The sequence below is a fragment of the Pan paniscus genome, chromosome 1 (genome assembly GCF_029289425.2).
Source record: "Pan paniscus chromosome 1, NHGRI_mPanPan1-v2.0_pri, whole genome shotgun sequence".
NCBI classification, from domain to species: domain Eukaryota; kingdom Metazoa; phylum Chordata; class Mammalia; order Primates; family Hominidae; genus Pan; species Pan paniscus.
The window spans coordinates 180,778,961-180,801,682 of NC_073249.2; the positions used below are offsets into that span (position 1 = coordinate 180,778,961).

Below are 22,722 nucleotides of genomic sequence, written 5' to 3' on the forward strand. Positions count from 1 at the left end.
TTCTGTTCCCTCACTTCCCTTCCTACCCCCACCCCAGCCTGATCCTCTTTCCTTTATACTTCCCCACACTACCCCTCTTCTTTCTATCCTGACTCCCTGTTCTGCTGCAGGCATTGCTGTCTTTCCCTGGTCTCAGTATCTCTTTGGCAGTGGTCTCAGTGTCTCTTTTCACCGGCAGAGTGAGCTTTCTAAACCTAAACCATAATCTGGGCATGCCATTCTATCATATCTTTGGTTAGCAGACCCTTCCAAGACTCTCTAGGCCCCTTTAAAATAAAACCCAAATATAACAAAAGGGCCCTTGATGAACTAGTTCCTGCCTCTCTCTCTAGCCTTTTCTCTTACTACTCTCTCACCATCTAAGCTGTCGCCATATTGCACTATTTGTAGTTCCTGAACAAGTGCTGTTCTCTTGCATCTGTGTGACTCTGCACATTCTGCTCTCCTGCTTTAGAAAGCAGGTCTTCCTTTTTCCACTTGACTAATACCCTCTGAGAAGAAGCCTGTATACATATATTTCTGTTTCCCACTGTAGACTTAAGTTCTACATGCCAGGGACTACATTTAAAAACCCACAATATAGTGCTGGCACAGAGTAGATGTCAGTAAACGTCAGGACACTTGTTTAGCCATCTACTAGATGTGCTTATTCTTTTGTTCTTGCTTGGTTTCTTCAGTGGGGCTCCTCAATGACTCTTCCATGTCACCGAAGCCTTATAGTGTTCCAGCCAGACCTTGAGGCAATGATCTGCATCTGGGGCGGTCGGGGGGCTAGAGAACTAGGCCCAGATGGACACACACAGGAGCATGTTTTCCCAGTAGCCATCTGGATAGATTTAGAGCTACTGTGCTTGCCAACATTTTATCTGGAGACCCAAGAGGGAGACCCTGGACAAGGGACACAGACTGTGGACATACTTGTCAGGCTTGAGGTCACGGTGCACGATGCCATAGTTGTGTAAGTACTCCAGGGCCAGCACAGTTTCCGCAAAGTATAGACGCACCATGTCCACAGGCAGGGCCCCAATATTCTTCAGCAGAGTGGCACAGTCTCCCCCTGCAACAAGCCCAGGCTACCATGAGGAAAGGATTCAGTTCCCTGCTCTAGCTAGCCAGCTCCCATCTGGCAGTTTCTGAGGTCCCAGAGGAGACAGCTTCATGGAATATCCTGGTGCTGGAGACTCTGATTCTAGCCCCTTTGCTGCTGGCATGGGTGGGAGACAGGGTGATATGGTTTGGCTGTGTCCCCACCCATAGCTCATCTTGAATTGCAGCTCCCATAATTCCCATGTGTTGTGGGAAGGGACCTGGAGGGAGATAACTGAATCATGGAAGTGGGTCTTTCCCATGCTATTCTCGTGATAGTGAATAAGTCTCATGAGATCTGATGGTTATTTTTATTTATTTATTTTTTTGAGGCAAAGTCTTGCTCTGTCACCCAGGCTAGAGTGCAGTGGTGTGATATCAGCTCACCGCAACCTCTGCCTCCCAGGTTCAAGCGATTCTCCTGCCTCAGCCTCCCGAGTAGCTGGGATCACAGGCGTGCACCACCACACCCAGCTAATTTTTGCATTTTTTGTAGAGACGGGGTTTCGCCATGTTGGTCAGGCTGGTCTCAAATTCCTGACCTCAGGTGATCCACCTGGCTCAGCCTCCCAAAGTGCTGGGATTACAGGCATGAGCCACCACGTCCAGCCCATCTGATGGTTTTATAAAGGGGAGCTTCCCTGCACAAGCTCTCTCTCGTCTGCCGCCATGTGAGACATGCCTTTCACCTTCTGCCATGATTGTGAGGCCTCCCCAGCCACATGGAACTGTAAGTCCACTAAACCTCTTTCTTTTGTAAATTGCCCAGTCTCTGGTATGCCTTTATTAGCAGCATGAAAATACACAGGGTATGGAGGGGGGTGGAAAGTAAAGTGAATCTGCTAATAGCTGTCATGGACATTTTTCAGGCCAGAGAGGGAAGGAACCCAGGCCTTTATTAAAAGTAATGGCAAACATGCAATTACTTTTGTACCAGCCTAATGTTTTAGGACAGGAATACTGCATACTGTAAACACATCTGGCTGAGATGTTAACATCTGTTCATGTTACTTCCTTCTTACTGGCTTTTAGTTTCTGAGTAAAGTAACACTATGAACTCCCAGCATGTACCCAGTAAACACTAAAGGACAGTTTTGTTCAGCTTCAGCTTCAAGACTAGGCACAATATCTTTGGAGGCTGTACACACAGTGAGAAGGTGAGAGGGAAGGCCACTGGCAAAGCTGCTGCCTCCCTCCAGAACTATGCCCCATGTTGCTCTTCTGTTCTATTCTCAGAGCATTTTGCTTGGTTTTAAGGGGTGTCCCCTTTGCAAGCCAGTCAGGGTAATTAATGGCTTTCCTTTCTTCTGAGGGTCCAGATGCAATCCTCCTAGCACCTAATCCTGGGCTTTTGTAGCTCTGCTGCCTCCTCTGTTGCTGTCTGATACCAGCAGTAGAGAGCGTGCAGGCTTTGGGGTGCAAGATTCTATAGCTGCTGGCCTGCTACATCCTATCCCAGAATGCCTCTCATGGTAGAGGCAGGGAGCTTTGTGCCCACTGTGGCCAAATGGTCTCTGTGATCCTGAGGCAGAAACCAATGCCAAAGGTGGACTGGAAAGCTGGGCCCTGAAACTTCACCTCTGTACAAAGCTGCTGGTCCCTGTTTAAGGCTAAGTCTCAGACTGTGCCTTGGCCTCCATGCCAGGCCACCTTTGCCTCAGTACCTTCAACGTACTCCATCACCATGCACAAGTGGCGCTTGGTATCAAAGGAGCAGAACATGCTGACCACAAAGGGGTTCTCAGCGAAAGTCAGTATGTCACGCTCCACGAAGGCCTGCTGGATCTGGTTCCGTAGGATCAGGTTCTGCTTGTTGATCTTCTTCATGGCAAAGCGCTGCCGGGTGGACTTGTGCCGCACCAGAAATACAGCCCTGGGAAACAAAGTCCGGCCCATCCCCCATGGACCCTCAGCACCTGAGCTGTGCTCTCTGCCACCCAAACTGCCTTCTCTCACACCTTAATTAATGCACAGAACAAGGGGGCAAGGGCATGCATATCAGTGAGAAGGGTCTGGGACCCCCTGGTCCATAGAACTCTTAAACTTCTTGATAGACCATGTCCTGATGATACGGCTCAATGCTTCCCCAGAGCTCAGGGAATGGAGGATGCGTGGTAGTAAGAGGCGTGGGAATCTTGTCTGGGAAAGGAACAATGATCGGATGTCAGAGGAATCTGAACTCCTGCCCACCCAGGAGGCTTCTGGGAGTGAGAAGGTCCACCCCGAGGCATCTGCCCAGAGGACTGGGCAGCATACACTCTCACATGGAAGAGATCAAAGGCTGACCCGGCTTCAGTCCTGGCCACACCCTGACCCCTGCCTTTACCCATAGGCGCCATTGCTGATGAGCTTAATGGTCTCGAAGTCCTCTTCAGAGGGTGTCTTTTTAGATGGCAGAGATGCCCCATGGCCCTGGAAGACAAGGGAAAAGGCAGGAGACAGGCATGCTTCTCAGAGCCCATATCCTTGCAGAAGCTATGGCTCTAGCATCTTCTCAGCTGTCAGCTTTAGTGCAGTCTCCTGCCCATTCTTCTGGGAGTAGAATGACTTCTCAGTGTTTGCTGTCACCAACTCCCCCATCCCTTCCTCAGATATTCTCTTAAAGAGAATTCATAGCTCTTTGCTTCATAGGGCCCAGGCTCCAGGAATGGGGTAGGAGCTCAGGGTTTTTACCTCAATAGAATCATCTGTCTCTGGAGTGTCAGGACTGTCACAGCTGCTCAACTGGGCCATTTCTGGAAACAAAGATACAAGAGAAGAATGTGCGTGGCAACGTCAGGTATCTCAGCAGTATCCTCAGATCACAAAACAGGTGCATGTAGGGTAGTCATTAATGCTTTTTGCATCAGCCTAGGATGTGAATTCAGTCCCATGGCACTATACCCAATGTAGTCCCAGCTTTTGGATCAGGAAAGAAGCCAAATCCTACTGCTACTCCCATTTCCAGAAGTCCAGTGCCATTCACAGGGCCTGGCAAATTCTATAAACTTGGGACATTTCCTGGAAAACAGGGCCTGAAACTGGGTTACTAGTTCCCATCCTGCTGGCCAAGACTGCTTCACTGGATGGGGCTGGGAAGCACAGAAGGCAGGAGCAGGATACCTACAGACCAGGGACTTGGAAGCCCATGGTTGCTGCAGGGGTTCAGCAGGAAGCCCAGAAGAATGGTGGTATCCTCTGAAGCCCTGTGTTGGACTACCCCAAAGACACAGGAAGACCTGTAAGGTGGCCAAGAGTAGAGGCAAGTTGCAGAGGAGGTGACCATTTTTGCAAATGTGATTGTGGCCCTTTGTTGTTGACCTCTTTGGAACTGAGGTTCTAAATGCAACTCAGCCGGGCCGATGCAATCCAGGTTGGGATCTATCAGGCAGATGTGAACAGCAGTTCCAAAGTAAAGACTGTTTTGTCACAGAGATCACAGTGTATCTCCTAAAATCCTGAGGCCCCCGGGGCCATGTTGTGTCCATGTCCAAGCTAAGTCTCTTTTCCAAGCAGCTTCCCTGCTGTTAGAGCTTGCCAGCAGCGGTGGGGCCTCTTTGCAGCCACTAGGCAGCATGCTCACCTTCTAGGGGATCCCGGGTGAGGCCCAGCTGGCTAACGATGTAGCGGGGAATGTCACATTTAATCCCTTGTCCCTCTTTGGCGTGGCCCTCAGCTGCTTCTAAAAGGTGGTAGAACTCTTCAGGGTCAAACTCCTGTACCAAGGGAGAGAGGCAGTCAGTGGTGACAGATATAAGCGAAAGCTGCTGGCGTCTTTGGTTTTACAGCATATAGTAGACTGAGATGAACAAGACTTTCTCTGTGATAGGACACTCCCACCCCTGAATATTCAGAAACAACATGATTCAGGGATCACAGGAATGGGGACAAAGATGTCTTACAGGTCACCTCCAGATTGGACATGCTAAGCATATGCTGTCTTCCTGGCAGTAAGAACTAGAGGTTTTACTCTAAAGAGAGCTCAGCCTATTGATCTGGTCCCATGCTTTCCATCAGCCAGGTGGCACTGTCTGGTGTATTCAGATGCCCAGTCCACAGCAGTCCTGGCACACACTCAATTATGGCTCACAAGAGCTTTGGCAAAGCCCTACTGGTGCATGTATACCTTCGAATATTTACTGGGCACCTCCTATGTGCTAGAGGCTGGAGATCCATTGAAAAGCACAATCCTTGTCTGCACATAATAACTGAGTGCCTACTAAGTGCCACACACTGGGTTAAACCCTCTAGCAACTCTTTGACCTCACTGAGGAAATCAAGGCTCTCAGGGATGCACTGATTTGTCCATAATCACAGAAGTAGGAAGGAACAGAAAACCAGCATTCAGCCCAGGTCTGACTCCAAGCCCCTGCTTAGCCAAGGACTTCATGTTCCTGAGGGAGAGGCTCTCTGCTCTATCACAGCATAGCCTCTGCCCTGAACTCTGTTCTCATTCCCTGTGGCCTCACTGTTTTGGAGAACTGTACCTATCTGGATATAACCTACGCCAGACCTGGAAGTCCTTTTAACTTCTTATCCTTCCTTAGCTCCTATTTGGTCAGAATGTCTCTCTCATAAATACCCCTCTAATCCACCTCTTTCTCTCTATTATCCTACCATTCACTGTCTGAGTTCTGGCCACCCCATCTCACATGAATTGCTTTGAGTACCTCTCCCCTGATGTCCCTGGCTCATCCTGCCCTCTCTTCCAATTCACTATCCATGTTGCAGTCAAAGTAATCTTTCTTAGGACTAAATCTGATGTAATATTTACACAGAAATAAATAGGAACCAATTACTGATACATGCAACAACATGTATGAATTTCTACAAACATGCTGAGTGAAAGAATTCAGAACATACTACAGAAACCACACAGAAACATGGTTTCATTTCTAGGAAACTGTACAAAAGGCAAACCCATCCCTAGTGAAACAAAGCAGTTAAGTTATTGTCTGGGAGCAGGAGGAAGAGAGGACTGACTTCAAAGGGGCACAAGGGAACTTATATGACAGAAATATTCTCTATGTCAGCTGTGGCCACGATTCTACAAGTGTGTATTTGTTAAATCTCAATGAACTGTACCATCAAAGGGATATATTTTATTGTATGAAAATTATACCTTAATAATATTTTTTAAGAAAAAAGTAAATGCGGCCATGTCACATTCTTACCTAAACTTTCTGGTGTCTCCAAGTGGCCGTAAGGGTAATGAAAAACTCCAGAGCCGAGAACCCGACACCCTCCATGACCCTGTCACAGCCTACCTTCCAGGCTTACCCCTCAGCACTTCTTCAAACCCACCCTGTGCCCCACTGAATGCTCCTTCCCATGCTCCCGATCTGGGAAACTTAGACTTATCCTTCGGTTTGCTGAATAAGCCTCACGTCCCCCAGGGAGCATTCACTGAATGTTCCTTCCAGGGAAGACTAAAGCACTTCCTTTTCCAGGTTCCCGTTACGCTGTGTACTGACCTCAACTGCAACACTTCTTGCAGTATTGTAATTACTATTTACATGTCCTCATGCCTCATGCTTCCCAACTCCACTGTAGAGGAAACATCCCAAGATCAGAGACTGTGCTTTATTCATGTCTGTATCTCCAGTGTCTAGCAGGAAGTAGGTACTCAGTCAAGTATTGCTGAAGATAAAATGAAGGACTCAACTTGTGCAAACTAAACTGGGCTATGCTCCTGACGCTTCTCACCCCCAAGACCCCCACTGATGTGAGCCCTGCTCATGTGGGGGTGGCCTAGACTAATAATTCTCCCTGCCACATCCCCTCAGGACCATACATTTGTCCTCACAAAAACCTGTTTAGTCCCCCAATGGTGGCAAATCATATTTAAATAAGGACCTAAGCAACAGAAATGGCAGTGGTTACCACCACAGTTTTGCTGTCATCAGGATACTTCCTCTATAGTCCTCCTCTAAATCTGCCCACCTGACTTTCCTAGAGTCCACTCACCAGGCATTCCAGGAGACGTGCTGGGCGGGCAATGATAATCATCAGCTTTTTCACCAGCTGCATCACAAAAGCCACTTCTGAGCTCTCTGAGCGCTCATGAGCCTATAGAGAAAAGAAGCGTTGCTTAATCTATTGGCCCAGTGTGGCTGGGCTAAGCAGGACCAGACAGGGCAGAGCTGACTCCAAGGAGAAACAATTCGGTAGCATAGAGAGCTCCGCAAAGCAAGGAACTCAGAGAAGGCTGGCTGGCTGTGAGAGGGAGCGAGTTGCTCTTAGGGAACCATTTCTGCTTTAGAACACTACATGACACCAAGAAATGCCACACAGACATACAGCTGTACCTGCTCCTCCATCCAACAAGCCTCACTTACCCTCCAGACCCCAGCTCAAGGGGCAGCTCTCAATGGTGCCTTCACTGATGTTCACTTTCCACCCTAGACTGTAAGGAGTGGAAAGACCTCAAAGCTGAGGAGTCATATGACCAGAAAGTACTTCAGAAGGATCACTCTGGCTGCAGTGTAGAGAGTACACTAAAGAGGGAAAGGCTAAATGCAGGAAAACCCATTAGCAGGCAACTCTAATAATTCAGATGAAAAAGGCATAGGTCAAGGCAGAAGAATGCAGACAAGGGGATAGACGTGGGTTACTACAGAAGCAGATAAGGGGTGAAAGAAGCACGACAGAAGGCAACTGCAACTTCAATTTTAGGAAAATTTCAATGAGTAAGTGAAATAGTACCTATAAGAAGCCATTTAGGTGATACATAAAGAATGTACTGCATTTGGTTTTAGAGAAAGAACAGCTAGACAGAAAAGATAAGCTCAGTTCTGGGCGTGCAGTTTCAGGCACCTATATGAGAGTCTCTTGGGTATCTGCTTGGCCAATGGGCCTTTCTCTTTTTTCCTGAGAACTGCTCTGGTTTCTAGGAGCCACATTTGTACTGTGTGTCTGTACCTTCCCTCCCACCTCTAATAGCTGACCAGAGAGGATCACTTTCCTAGGAATTTAAAAAAGGATAGAAAGACAACTGTTAACGTCAGTGTGGCAGAACTGTTTAAGAACTGTGAAAAGAGATGGCCATACCTACCATGGAAATAGAGGAAAAGATGCATACAGAAAAAGGAAGAATGAAGACTTCCTGAGCTTCCTGGAGCTTCTGGTTTCTAGTTCTGGTTCCTTCTTAAGGCCTGGTTATATCCCTCGCTTCAATTCTCTAAGACCTACTCCTTTTACTCTTATAATGTTTCCCTTTACTGTTTAAACTATTCTGAGTCAGTTTCTATTACGTGCAACCAAAGAATAAGAACCAATATAGGGAAGTCAAAGTGGAGGAGTCCAGCAGGCAGCTGGGTGCACTGATCTGAAGCTCAGGAGAACAGTAAGAGTGGCAGCCACATGTGGGAGTCCTCAGCGTAGAGATGACAACTGAAGACATGGGAGCAGGTGGCAAGACATCAGAGAGAGAGTGGAGGAAAGAGAAAGGGGAGACCAGGCATGCCGGATGGTGCCCTGTGACACACCAGTAGGAAGAGGTGGGCAGCAAAGGAACTTGTGAAGAGGCAGCAAGACTGGTGAGAACAGTGAATTGACAACTGGGGAAGGAAGTTTAGGAAGTATTCACTGTGCTCCACCGAGAGGTGGCAGAAGATGGGAACTGAAAGTGGCCACAGGATTTGGCAATTGGCCAGTGAGTTCCTTGGTGAATTTTGGCTGAACAGTTTTGGTAGACTGGTGGGAAGCGAAACTGGAAGGCAGAAGATTGAGTAGTAAATAGGATACAAGGAAAGAAAAACAGTAAATGCTATTGTGAATAGTGCCGCAATAAACATACGTGTGCATGTGTCTTTATAGCAGCATGATTAATAGTCCTTTGGGTATATACCCAGTAATGGGATGGCTGGGTCAAATGGTATTTCTAGTTCTAGATCCCTGAGGAATCGCCACACTGACTTCCACAATGGTTGAACTAGTTTACAGTCCCACCAACAGTATAAAAGTGTTCCTATTTCTCCACATCCTCTCCAGCACCTGTTGTTTCCTGACTTTTTAATGATTGCCATTCTAACTGGTGTGAGATGGTATCTCATTGTGGTTTTGATTTGCATTTCTCTGATGGCCAGTGATGGTGAGCATTTTTTCATGTGTTTTTTGGCTGCATAAATGTCTTCTTTTGAGAAGTGTCTGCTCATGTCCTTCGCCCACTTTTTGATGGGGTTGTTTTTTTTCTTGTAAATTTGAGTTCATTGTAGATTCTGGATATTAGCCCTTTGTCAGATGAGTAGGTTGCGAAAATTTTCTCCCATTTTGTAGGTTGCCTGTTCACTCTGATGGTAGTTTCTTTGGCTGTGCAGAAGCTCTTTCGTTTAATTAGATCCCATTTGTCAATTTTGGCTTTTGTTGCCATTGCTTTTGGTGTTTTAGACATGAAGTCCTTGCCCAAGCCTATGTCCTGAATGGTAATGCCTAGGTTTTCTTCTAGGGTTTTTATGGTTTTAGGTCTAACGTTTAAGGCTTTAATCCATCTTGAATTAATTTTTGTATAAGGTGTACGGAAGGGATCCAATTTCAGCTTTCTACATATGGCTAGCCAGTTTTCCCAGCACCATTTATTAAATAGGGAATTCTTTCCCCATTGCTTATTTTTCTCAGGTTTGTCAAAGATCAGATAGTTGTAGATATGCGGCGTTATTTCTGAGGGCTCTGTTCTGTTCCATTGATCTATATCTCTGTTTTGGTACCAGTACCATGCTGTTTTGGTTACTGTAGCCTTGTAGTATAGTTTGAAGTCAGGTAGTGTGATGCCTCCAGCTTTGTTCTTTTGGCTTAGGATTGACTTGGCGATGCGGGCTCTTTTTTGGTTCCATATGAACTTTAAAGTAGTTTTTTCTAATTCTGTGAAGAAAGTCATTGGTAGCTTGATGGGGATGGCATTGAATCTATAAAAATTACCTTGGGCAGTATGGCCATTTTCACGATATTGATTCTTCCTACCCATGAGCATGGAATGCTCTTCCATTTGTTTGTATCCTATTTCACTGAGCAGTGGTTTGTAGTTCTCCTTGAAGAGGTCCTTCACGTCCCTTGTAAGCTGGATTCCTAGGTATTTTATTCTCTTTGAAGCAATTGTGAATGGGAGTTCACTCATGATTTGGCTGTTTGTCTGTTATTGGTGTATAAGAATGCTTGTGATTTTTGTACATTGATTTTGTATCCTGAGACTTTGTTGAAGTTGCTTATCAGCTTAAGGAGATTTTGGGCTGAGACAATGGGGTTTTCTAGATATACAATCATGTCATCTGGAAACAGGGACAATTTGACTTCCTCTTTTCCTAATTGAATACTCTTTATTTCCTTCTCCTGCCTCATTGCCCTGGCCAGAACTTCCAAAACTATGTTGAATAGGAGTGGTCAGAGAGGGCATCCCTGTCTTGTGCCAGTTTTCAAAGGGAATGCTTCCAGTTTTTGCCCACTCAGTATGATATTGGCTGTGGGTTTGTCATAGATAGCTCTTATTATTTTGAGATACATCCCATCAATACCTAATTTATTGAGAGTTTTTAGCATGAAGGGTTGTTGAATTTTGTCAAAGGCCTTTTCTGCATCTATTGAGATAATCATGTGGTTTTTGTCTTTGGTTCTGTTTATATGCTGGATTACGTTTATTGATTTACGTATATTGAACCAGCCTTGCATCCCAGGGATGAAGCCCACTTGATCATGGTGGATAAGCTTTTTGATGTGCTACTGGATTCGGTTTGCCAGTATTTTATTGAGGATTTTTGCATCAATGTTCATCAAGGATATTTGTCTAAAATTCTCTTTTTTAGTTGTGTCTAGACTGGTGGGAAGGGAAACTGGAAGGCAGAAGATTGAGTAGTAAATAGGATACAAGGATTCATTAATTTTTTGAAGGGTTTTTTGTGTCTCTATTTCCTTCAGTTCTGCTCTGATTTTAGTTATTTCTTGCCTTCTGCTAGCTTTTGAATGTGTTGCTCTTGCTTTTCTAGTTCTTTTAATTGTGATGTTAGGGTGTCAATTTTGGATCTTTCCTGCTTTCTCTTGTGGGCATTTAGTGCTATAAATTTCCCTCTACACACTGCTTTGAATGTGTCCCAGAGATTCTGGTATGTTGTGTCTTTGTTCTCGTTGGTTTCAGAGAACATCTTTATTTCTGCCTTCATTTCGTTATGTACCCAGTAGTCATTCAGGAGCAGGTTGTTCTGTTTCCATGTAGTTGAGTGGTTTTGAGTGAGTTTCTTAATCCTGAGTTCTAGTTTGATTGCACTGTGGTCTGAGAGACAGTTTGTTATAATTTCTGTTCTTTTACATTTGCTGAGGAGAGCTTTACTTCCAACTATGTGGTCAATTTTGGAATAGGTGTGGTGTGGTGCTGAAAAAAATGTATATTCTGTTGATTTGGGGTGGAGGGTTCTGTAGATGTCTATTAGGTCCGCTTGGTGGAGAGCTGAGTTCAATTCCTGGGTATCCTTGCTAACTTTCTGTCTCGCTGATCTGTCTAATGTTGACAGTGGGGTGTTAAAGTCTCCCATTATTATTGTGTGGGAGTCTAAGTCTCTTTGTAGGTCATTCAGGACTTGCTTTATGAAACTGGGTGCTCCTGTATTGGGTGCATATATATTTAGGATAGTTAGCTCTTCTTGTTGAATTGATCCCTTAACCAACCCAAATGTCCAACAATGATAGACTGGATTAAGAAAACGTGGCACATATACACCATGGAATACTATGCAGCCACAAAAAATGATGAGTTCATGTCCTTTGTAGGGACATGGATGAAATTGGAAATCATCATTCCCAGTAAACTATTTCAAGAACAAAAAACCAAACACCGCATATTCTCACTCATAGGTGGGAATTGAACAATGAGGACACATGGACACAGGAAGGGGAACATCACACTCTGGGGACTGTTGTGGGGTGGGGGGAGGGGGGAGGGATAGCATTAGGAGATATACCTAATGCTAAATGACGAGTTAATGGGTGCAGCACACCAGCATGGCTCATGTATACATATGTAACTAACCTGCACATTGTGCACATGTACCCTAAAACTTAAAGTATAATAATAATAAAAAAAAGAAAAATACATAATCAAATTAAATAGTATTAAAAATCAATGAAAACGAAGATATAATTACCAATAATATCTTAGATTCTAATGGCTATTATTTTCAAATTGTACCACATTTTCCTAAATATCTTCCCATGAATGCCTAATTAGGATTATTTTTGCTTACAAATTATTTTAAAATTATTTTTCTTTGGAAAAAAAAACACAGTAAATGAGGACTTTTCTTCTTTTAAAGTATTGGTTATGAAATGAAGAGAAAGGTTGAGCAGTTGGTGAAATCCCATTTATTCTTTTAAAACCTGTCTCCTGTTCCCAACACACATATACACACACACGAGAAGAAAAAGAATTGCTGTCTTTAACATGTTCTCTTGGCTGTTCATGCATACCACATGGTACTGTCATGCTGTTTCATAATGAGCTGTCTGTCTCTACAGCTACACTGCTGGGCCTAGTGAGTAAAGAGGCTCTGTGTCTTTTTCTTTTCTTTTTTTTTTTTTTGAGACAGAGTTTCACTTTTATTGCCCAGGCTGGAGTACAATGGCATGATCTTGGCTCACCGCAACCTCCACCTCCTGAGTTCAAGCGATTCTCCTGCCTCAGCCTCCCGAGCGGCTGGGATTACAGGCGTGCGTCACCATGCTCAGCTAATTTTGTATTTTTAGTAGAGATGGGTTTTCTCCGTGTTGATCAGGCTGGTCTGGAACTCCCGACCTCAGGTGATCTGCCTGCCTCAGCCTCCCAAAGTGCTGGGATTACAGGAGTGAGCCACCGCACCTGGCCCTGTTTCTTTCCTCAAATGCTAAGCCTAGCAGAATGCCTCCTATACAGCAGATGTCAGTCAATGTTTGTTGACTGTTTGAAAATGTATGATCTTAGGCTCTGGAATAAGCCAAATCTGGGTTGGGTCCTGGTTTTGCTACTTAAAAAAATCAGTTATCTTGAGCTAACTTAGTTTCCTTATCTGTAAATTTAGGAAATAATATTAAGTACCTTTCTTACACGGTTGTGAAGATTTAACCAGATAAATTAAATGAGGTAATGTAGTGTCTAGCATGTATTAAATGCTCCATAAATGTTACTGACTTTTATTATTCTAAAATCTGATCAGGTCATTTTTCAATTTGTCACATTGGATGATACCCACTGCCTTCATGATACAATCTAAGCTCCTCACAAGGCCGTTCAGCATCTGGCCCCCAGTCCAACTCTTCAAATTCATCTGCCAGCTGGTCAGTTGTAGCGGCTCACACCTGTAATCCCAGCACTTTGAGAGGCCGAGGCAGGGCGATCACTTGAGGTCAGGAGTTTGAGACCAGCCTGGCCAACATGGTGAAATGCCTGGCTAGTGTAGAGACGGGGTCTCACTTTGTTGCTCAGGCTGGTCTCAAGCTCCTGGGCTCAAGTGATCCTTCCATCCTGGCCTCCCAAAGTGCTGGGATTACAGGCATGAGCCACTGTGCCCAAGCAAAAGGTTGTTTATGCTGTTTTCTAGCTTCAGTGAACTCCTACCTGTTTGTTAAGATCTAGCCTTCTCTGAACTTTCCACAAAGAGTCAGCATATTCTCCTCTGTGCTCAGAACCTACTTATCTCTAGTGCTCGTCAATCACATTGTATTGCAGTCAGTGGAAGTGAGAGAATTCATATAAAGTATTCAGTATAGTAATAACTGTTATTTTTATTAAGTACATGTTGATGGGTCTGTAACCTCACTGATGGCAAATTCCCTAAGATAGAGCCTGCACTGAATTCTTTTCTGCATTCCAAGGGCTTCACAAATTAGGGAACAGATGAACAAACTGGCTCCAAATTCAGTGCTCTTCCTATTGTATCAAACAACCTAACCACACAAGCAGTCAGTCTGGGAAAATGCCTAAAGGTTTTGGGCAAGGCTCTGACTTTAGCATTTTAGAAGATAAATCTTAAACATACCAGGAAACTTGGAAGTTACTCTACATTAATCCTTTACCTGATGCAGTAATCCCTGATTCCTATATGTCTCTGGGGTACCCCTTTCCATTGCTGGAAAACTGTCAGAAACCTTTTCTTGAACAGAAACAAACAGCTACCAGTGATTTTCATGGGACTCTGGCTTTCTAAAGTTATACTTCTACAATGTTTTATTTTAAGTATTTCTTTTGAAATCACAAAAAGGTATTTTTGTAGAAGGAACTACTTTTTCACCTATTAAATCAAAACCTTTCTCGCTGTAACTTCTGCCCACTGGACTAATTATGTCTTTCAGGGGTACTAAGAACAATCTGCTCTCTTTTATATGTGAGAAACTTTCTACTACTTGACAACAATAATCATGATCATCTTTAGTCACCCTTTCTCTAGATTCAACTGTTCTCTGAAAATTTGTTTAAACTCCCTGCTCCTTCTTATTTCTAGATGAACACACTGATGTCCTTTTGATCATTAGCCCTGGGCCCTCAGCTCAGTTGGTACTACTCCAGAGAGAGAGGTCTTGGTCTGGAGGTAATAAGGGGTTCTGGACTGGGAAATTCTCTAGTGACGTGATGAGCTCTGGGGGGACAGGCACATCCTCTCTCCCCCAAACTGTATTAATGGATAACATGGAGCCGCTGTGGTCTGAGTGAGATGGCATCTGGCCACCTTAATCAAGAGGCTGATAGCAAAGGAAGCACTCGTGCAGGAAGCAGTGCTTAAGAACTCTCATGTGCTTTGGTCTTGGCCATCTCTGGATTACTTTACCTTTAGCCTCCCAGAGATTTTTTCACACCAGCGAGGATCAGGTCTCAAAACATGTAAGTCCCAACTAGAGAACTTCTCACCATGCAAATGGCTAAACCCATCGTGCAAGCCTCATACCTGTTTTCCCTTGGCTGAGGATAAACAGTCTGAAGGCTCTGCTTAAACCAGTATTTCCAGTAGAAGAAAGCCCGTCACAGCCACTGGAGCCACTTTTTGGCTTTGGGTAGCAAACCTCCTAGTCAAATACTTATGACTACTACCCATGGTGGAGCTTCGCGTAATACAACAAAGTAATACAATTTTGGATTTAGAAAAGGAACAGAAGTGACTTCCTTTGATACCAAGCAGGCTTCTCTCAGTATTGCAGGGGACTGAGGAGGAATCTAAGTCCCTCAGCTCTACCTTTGAGGGTGGGTAACAAGCAGTCTGTGAAGACTGAGAATACCACTAATGCCCTAATCTTAGCTTGGGATTATGAATCCAATACCAGGTGGAGGTTTTTTCAGAACCCCAGCACAAGGACACTCACATCTTGTAAAAGTTTCTCCAAATTCTCTTGAAGTTCGTAGAAGTATTGTGATGTAATGAGGCCACTCCGAGATTTATCCAGGCAGTCTCGAGCCATCTCAATCACCTGATGATGAATAAAGCTCAGGGCTCCATCTGCCAAGGGCAGCACGCTGTCTGGAGTGTTGGAGGAAATAAACTCTGCTAGTCGCTCTTCCATTTGTGCGGTGGCCTGGGAAGAAAAGCAAGAAAGAAACACTTCCCTTCTAGTTCCAGCTCAGTTGGAGCTAAGCCTGAAGGACCTGGAAATAGCAAAATAATGGGCTCCCTCTGATCCTGGTTTCCTTAAACTGCATTTGGGAAACCTGATAACTGAAGACATTAATAGATCACCTTCAAGTAAAGTCAACTCAAGATGCCTTAGCTTTATATTCAAGGCCCTCTTTCACCTGGTCTTGCCCATCTCCCCCAACTCCCTCCAGGGCAAGCTCTTTTGCTGTACGGACACACAGGTGTTTGCTATCTTCCTCCTTTACTATGCTGTTTCATGCCTGTCTGTTTATGCTGTTCCCAGTGTGTGGCTTTTTCACCCTGCCAAGCCTGCCTGACAAACTCCTAATTCTCCTTCTAATCTCAGTTCAAATATTGTGTCTCCTCTGGGAAGTCTTTCATTTCCCCAGGCAAATGGGTTTCCATTCCTCTGTTCTTCCACTGGACCTCCCAACTGTGTAAACTTAGTGTATGGGCACTGCTGGTTTCTAAACTGGGAAGTTTGTTAAGTGAGAGAGAGTTTCATTTATCTCAGGATCCTCTTACTTAACCTTAGGACCCAAGGGAGTTAGGCAGGTGCTTGGAGAGCTGCTTAGTGAACCTGTCTGGTCACAGATGGTGAGTTGGAATGGGGGGACTGTGGATAGGAACATGACCCTGGCCTGGATCCCCAGCAGAGGAGAATGGAGGTCTGGCTCCAAACCTCTTAGGGACCTAACTACACAGTCATGTCAAAATGACAGATACACATCTGTGAACGAGTTCTTAGCTGCCTATCTAAGCTGTCTATCTAAGACTCTGCCTTATTTCTTTTGCTACCAGGTGGTGATTTCTGATTTCCAGTGTGTGTTTAGGCAAATGTATACCTACATACATATATATGTGGTGTGTCTACATGGAGAATGAAAGAGGAAGAGGGTGAAAAAGTGGGAGTAGAGGAGAAAGAAGGAAGTGAAGGAATCTTAACACATTTTCTCCAACAACAGTTCAGCCTATAGGAAGGAACTGGAAACATGCCTATAAACACAAACATCCAATGCTACAAAAACACCTAACATACAAGGAGGAGGAGGACAAGCATGAGATACATTTCTCAACATTATATACTTGCAAACTTCATAAACACCATATACGTCAAAATGAATTCCTAGGTGTTTGTTCTGCCTCCTTCTTCATGCTTATTGTCTAGTGCCCACTCCAAAGCTGGAAAGCACAGACCACAGGGCACAGGTTCTGCAGTCCAGTATCCCCTCTCAGTCAGGAACAGGGCCTATCTTCAGGAGGCCAGGTCAGAGCGTACAGGCATGTGGTGTTGAAAAAGACATGCAAATGGGGCCAGGTACAGTGGCTGGCTCATGCCTGTAATCCCAGCACTTTGGGAGGCTGAGGCAGGTGGATCACCTGAGGTCAGGATTTCGAGACCAGCCTGGCCAACATGGCAAAACCCATCTCTACTAAAAATACAAAAATTAGCCGGGCGTGGTGGCGCATGCCTGTAGTCCCAGCATCTCAGGAGGCTGAGGCAGGAGAATTGTCTGAACCCCGGAGGCAGAGGTTGCAGTGAGCCGAGATGGTGCCATTGCACTCCAGCCTGGGTGACAGAGCAAGACTCCATCTCTTAACAAAAAAAGAGACATGCAAATGGGAAACAAGATCCTAGTTCCATATACAAGGAGGTTCACAGCCAAGCAGCAGAGTTACGAATGCTACTTCTCAGCTATCTCAGGATAACAACCTACTTTCCTTCCTCAGCATTTTCCTGCTTGAAAATGAAAATTCAGATGTTAGCAAGCAACTCTGAGATCTGTCTCCCACTCCTACTGCTCTCTCTGGCCTTCTTGCCAGTGCAGCCTACTTCTGTCTGTGTACTCTCTGACACCTGGTAATGAGGTGCTGCTTAAGAAATCTCTATCAAATGAATATGCCACCAGAGGGCAAATCCTGTAATGAGTGAACCCTGACTCATGGATCCTCATGTGCACAGTGAGAAGTAAAGCCTCCAGTTCTTTCTTTCCTCTTTAATATATGGTGGGCTACCTTTCTGACATTCCCCTCTGGATAACTCTACTTCTGGGTAGTGAAGAAACAAAGGCTCTGCAAATACAGTTCCCAAACTCATAGCTTCCTGCTGTCTCCTTCTCAAGCAGTCTGGAAGCCCTTGTTGCTGTGTCCACAGCCTCCTGGCTGACTTTCTGTTCTTCTTCTTGGTTATCTCTGGAGGTAGCACTTCATTCCTTCACTCCAGAGTCTTCCCATTGGGGCTGGCTGTAGGCAGCCACCCTGAGGGGTATTGCCACTCTCCTTTTAAATGGATCCTTACCTTTGGGAATCTTTCTTTGTAAACATGATTCATCATTATTATTTCACTGTCAAAGGATACTGGGGATCGTCCGGGACTAAAAAAGAAAGAAATGATTGTGTTACTTTAGTGCTATGGAACTATCAAGAAGAAAGATGGCCATCCCCAGAGACCCTGCCCCTCCCACCATCTTCAGCAGCTACATACTCCCACTTTAATGGGTACTGAGTTCTAGAGCCTTTCTTATTCCTGGAGTTTCCGGTGTACCTTGTTCAGTTCAAAATGGTACTATATGGAGCTAGGCTTGGTTTTCACAAAGACCTCTTCTAGGCTAGAAAGACCTAGAAAGGGACCTACTCCTAAGCTCACTGGTGGCTTTCCCAGGATAACCTCCCCCGGAGTAGGATTCTCTGTGTCCTCTTAGTTTTGGTCAATAGGGTTGGGTGTGCCCCAGCATATTCTTGGGAACAAAACAAATAAAAAAACTACCAAAAAGGAAGACGGTGCACACGTACATTTTTTTCCAAACTAGCTGCAGCCATGGACCTAACCTGGGGATGAATGAGGCCAGTCCAGACTGTTGTGAGTTATACATCTGGGTGATTTACTGAAGGCAGCCGATATGTTTTCTGCCTTAATTTATTGTCTTCCCTGATAACCTAAATCTCCCCCTCTGGCTCATGTGTCGTTGTATCTCCTTAAAAAAATTTCAAAGTTGGAGCCACACAGTTGAATGGGTATGTGGGTCTTGCCCAGTTTACTGCCCCTGACACATGATCCCAGATGTTCTAGGTTCACAACTGTCCCACTCTGTCTTTCTTCCCTGGAATGTGCCATGTTTTGCCTGCTGTACTGCTGCACATTACCAAGGATTTAAGAGTAATATAGCATGGATTTCTCTGAGCATCACTATGGGCCTCTCAATCTCAACTGGCCTAAAAGGTACCCTTCTCTGTGTATGGGTTGTTGAGAACACCAAGACTCAGGTGTTCCTCTGTGACACAGAGAAAGGCACTGGAGCCTCAGATACCATCTTCATCAATCTCTACACCTGAACCAGTCATTGTGGTCTGGCCCAGCTTACTCCCTGTCACTCCTGGTGCAGTGCCAGCATTACCTGAGGGGATTCTTTCTGGGAGGAACTGCTGCTCCTCTGGGATCCTACCCTGCACATCTTAGCGAATTAATTACTTCTTAGGGACCCTGCAAAACTGAGCTCAGTCATTAAAGTCATGTTCATTTTAATCTCCATCACCTTCCTTAACCTAAAATTCTGGCACTGATTTACCAGCTAATGCCAAAGAGAATCGAAAATTAATCAGCAGCTGTTAAGGTTACTTTGGTTTGATGAAGATGTGCCCAGGTGATTCACAGAATAAAGACATATTCAAATGGACATTTAATTCTGCTTTTGAAATGGGCTTCTTCCCCACGCCAGCAACCTGTCTTTAGCAGCAACTTTTTTAGCTGGCCTAGATCATACACCCAGGGCCAATGGGTTCTGGAGCCAGATAACCATCAGAATTGATGATACCATTGTTCTCCTTTTACCAGATGTAATCTAAAGTATATTTCTGCTGCTAACTACCTTTAAACAGAAAAAGAGAGGGACCACTTGACAGTATTGTTAAATACCTCCTGGGGTGATGGGTTGAGCTGTACCTGAAGCCAAAAATAGCTTGGGCTTTGTTGAACTTGACTCACTCAAGCTGGCCAATGTATTATGCCAGGGGTTAGCAAATTACAGCCTGCAGACTAACTATGGCCTGCTACTTTTTTTTTTTTTTTGTAAATAAAGTTTATATATTATTTGTGGATACTTTCATACTACAACAGCAGAGTTGAGGAATGTGACAGAGATATATGGCCTATAAAGCCTAAAAATATTTACTATCTTGGCCCTTTATAGCATAAGTGTGCCCACCTCTGTGTTATGCAAACAAGCTGAAATCCACATGCACTGGAACAGTGGGCAGAGAGCACCCTCACCTGAGGCTCCGGGAGCGAGGCCGCATGGCTGGGGACTGCCGTCCTTCCTCATCTGGTACGCTCTCTGTGCTGAAATGCTTCGTCAAAAAGTGCAGCTCATCAGCTGTAGGCTGGAAAGGCAACTGATGCAGCTTTTCCTGTGAGGAGCATGATGACTAGAGGGGAAAACATTAAGAAGTGGCATTAAAGACATGTCCCAGAGCAGTCCAAGAATGGGGAAGGACTGAAAATGGTCAGGGAACTTCCCAGTCTCTATAAACCCAAAGCAGGTCTTCTTTCCCCTACTCCCTTAGCCTTGCCTGTGCTTGATCCTGTTTTTCTCCAGCCCTTCAGAGCCCTCAGCCCTGAGGAATTCAATATACAGGTGTCCTTCAAGGGTTGTGCAGGGAGTTGGGCCCAGACCTTCATGGAATTTTAGAACTGCAAAAGTAGTTAATAAATCATGCTTCCTCACTTGGGACATGTTTTAGGTGTACCCAGCTGCAAATAACATCCTCTTAAGTTCGCCCTTCCACAATCTTGAGAGAGCCACCCTGGGGGCAGCTCAGCAATGTTTCCTTTGGCTGTTATCTGGAGGAGAAGTGCCTTTGCTGGGGCTGTGAAGGCTGTGCCCAGACTCACTCAAGCTGGCCAATGTATTATGCCAGGGGTTAGCAAACTACAGCCTGCAGACCAACTATGGCCTGATGTCCAGCAGGCAAGAAAATCCAGCAGGGAAGAAAATTACTTTTACATCTGGACCTGAAGATTAGGCTTGACCTGAAAACACTCATGAATTCTAAACATGGCTCAGTGACTGAGGATTCCTCACAACAGCACTGCCAATCTCAATAGGCCATCTGAGGGAGGGTGCTCGGCTATCACAGGACTTCTACAGGCGCAGCTAATGCTGAAGCACCCATTCAGTCCCAGGATCAGGGGACTCCCCCCTCCATTACCTGACAAGACTGACAAAGAGAACAGGCAAGTCAGGGCCAGCCCAAGTTCTATTTACCAAACTAATCAATGATCTGGGGCTTTGTTTTTTTTTTTTGAGACAGAGTTTCGCTCTTGTTGCCCAGGCTGGAGTGCAATGGCACGATCTTGGCTCACTGCAACCTCCGCCTCCCGGGTTCAAGTGACTCTCCTGCCTCAGCCTCCTGAGTAGTTGAGATTACAGGTATGTGCCACCATGCCCGGGTAATTTTGTATTTTTAATAAAGATGGGGTTTTTCCACGTTGGTCAGGCTGGTCTGGAACTCCCGACCTCAGGTGATCTGCCCGCCTTGGCCTCCCAAAGTGCTGGGATTACAGGCGTGAGCCACCGCGCCCAGCCTGTTTGTTTTTTTAGAGACAGGATTCTGTTCTGTTGTCCTGGCTGGAGTGCAGTGGCGTTATCATAGCTCACTGCTGCCTCAAACTTCTGGGCTCAAGTGATCCTCATGCCTCAGCCTCCCAAGCAGCTGAAACTGCAGGTGCATGCCACCATGTCCAGCTATTTTTTTTTTAAGTGACAGGGTCTTGCTGTGTTGTCCAGGCTGGTCTTTTGGAACTCCTGCTTTGACCTCTCAAAGTGCTGAGATTATAGGCCTGAGCTACTGCTCCCAGAGCCAAGGTTTAAATATCTAAATCCATTTAAGAATCAAAGCTAAAGCACCACACTGAGATAACTCTGTTGTCACAGGCTCAATAAACAAGTGAGAAATCAGCATTTCTTTTTTGCTAACAGTGCACATTTTCTCTCATAGAATGCTATAATACATGAAGTTATAAACAGCGAGTGAGATGTCTCCACAGGGTTATTTCTTGGCCACATTTTAATAAATGATTTGGATCAAAGTTGCAAAAAATATTCTTACCAGCTATAGCTAACATGAAACTAGTGAGGCAATGTAAACTACAGTGGGCAAAACTGGTATTTTAAAGAATCCTAATAAGCTGGAGCAATGAGTTAAGTCTATTAAAATTTGCAGATGAGACTTACCTTGGTTCTAAAAAAATCACTTGTTTGAGTAAAGAGTTATGGGAAAGGGGATTGTTTTTTTTTTTTTGAGATAGTCTTGCTCTGTCACCCAGGCTGGAGTGCAGTGGTGTGATCTCGGCTCACGGCAATCTCCGCCTCCTGGGTTCAAGCGATTCTCCTGCCTCAGCCTCCTGAGACGCTGGGACTACAGGCGCCCACCACCACGCCCAGCTAATTTTTTGTATTTTTAGTGGAGACGGGGTTTCACCATGTTAGCCACGATGGTCTCGATCTCCTGACCTTGCGATCAGCCTGCCTCAGCCTCCCAAAGTGCCAGGATTACAGGTGTGAGCCACTGCGCCTGGCCCGGGAAGGGGAATGTTTATTAGAGAAAGATCTTAAACTTAACAGTTGCCAAAGACCAATGACATCTTTGGATTAATGTGATAGTAGTATCTAGGTTGGGAGAGGAAATGTACTCCTTTTCCCTGCTCGAGATTCAGGAATAAAGGCACACTGAGCAGGGAAGACCTGAAGAATGCTGCAAGTAATGGGGATGGGGTCAGCAGGTCTACGGCCTGCTTCTGTATGGCCTTCAAAGACTAAAACATTTACTCCACGTTGGGCTCTTTACAGAAAAAGTTGGCCAACCTTGTCACTGTGGTTTTAATAAAAGTTGCTCGGCTGGGTGTGGCAGTTCACGCCTGTAATCCTAGCACTTTGGGAAGCCAAGGCAGATGGATTGCTTGAGCCCAGAAATTTGGGACCAGCCTGGGAAACATGATGAAACCCCCTCTCTACAAAAAATTAGCCTGCTACAGGGTGGTGGCATGCCCCTGCAGTCCCAGTCTACTTAGGAGGCTGAGGTGGGA

At 45.2% G+C, this 22,722-nt stretch overlaps 1 protein-coding gene across 4 annotated transcripts in view; it reads right to left on the minus strand.

The window, feature by feature from the left end:
- The window catches only part of MAST2 (microtubule associated serine/threonine kinase 2), a 238,055-nt gene that overhangs the window by 9,406 nt on the left and 205,927 nt on the right, over nucleotides 1–22,722 (minus strand). For all 4 annotated transcript variants that reach the window (XM_008965226.4, XM_008965228.4, XM_034964012.3 and 1 more), the window contains 9 exons: nucleotides 19,909–20,063; nucleotides 17,941–18,016; nucleotides 15,373–15,582; nucleotides 7,033–7,134; nucleotides 4,649–4,781; nucleotides 3,760–3,821; nucleotides 3,413–3,498; nucleotides 2,751–2,959; nucleotides 919–1,057 (listed from right to left, as the gene is read on the minus strand). In XM_008965226.4, coding sequence (XP_008963474.4) covers nucleotides 919–1,057; nucleotides 2,751–2,959; nucleotides 3,413–3,498; nucleotides 3,760–3,821; nucleotides 4,649–4,781; nucleotides 7,033–7,134; nucleotides 15,373–15,582; nucleotides 17,941–18,016; nucleotides 19,909–20,063 — 1,172 coding nt within the window. The remainder of the gene's footprint in view (nucleotides 1–918; nucleotides 1,058–2,750; nucleotides 2,960–3,412; nucleotides 3,499–3,759; nucleotides 3,822–4,648; nucleotides 4,782–7,032; nucleotides 7,135–15,372; nucleotides 15,583–17,940; nucleotides 18,017–19,908; nucleotides 20,064–22,722) is intronic.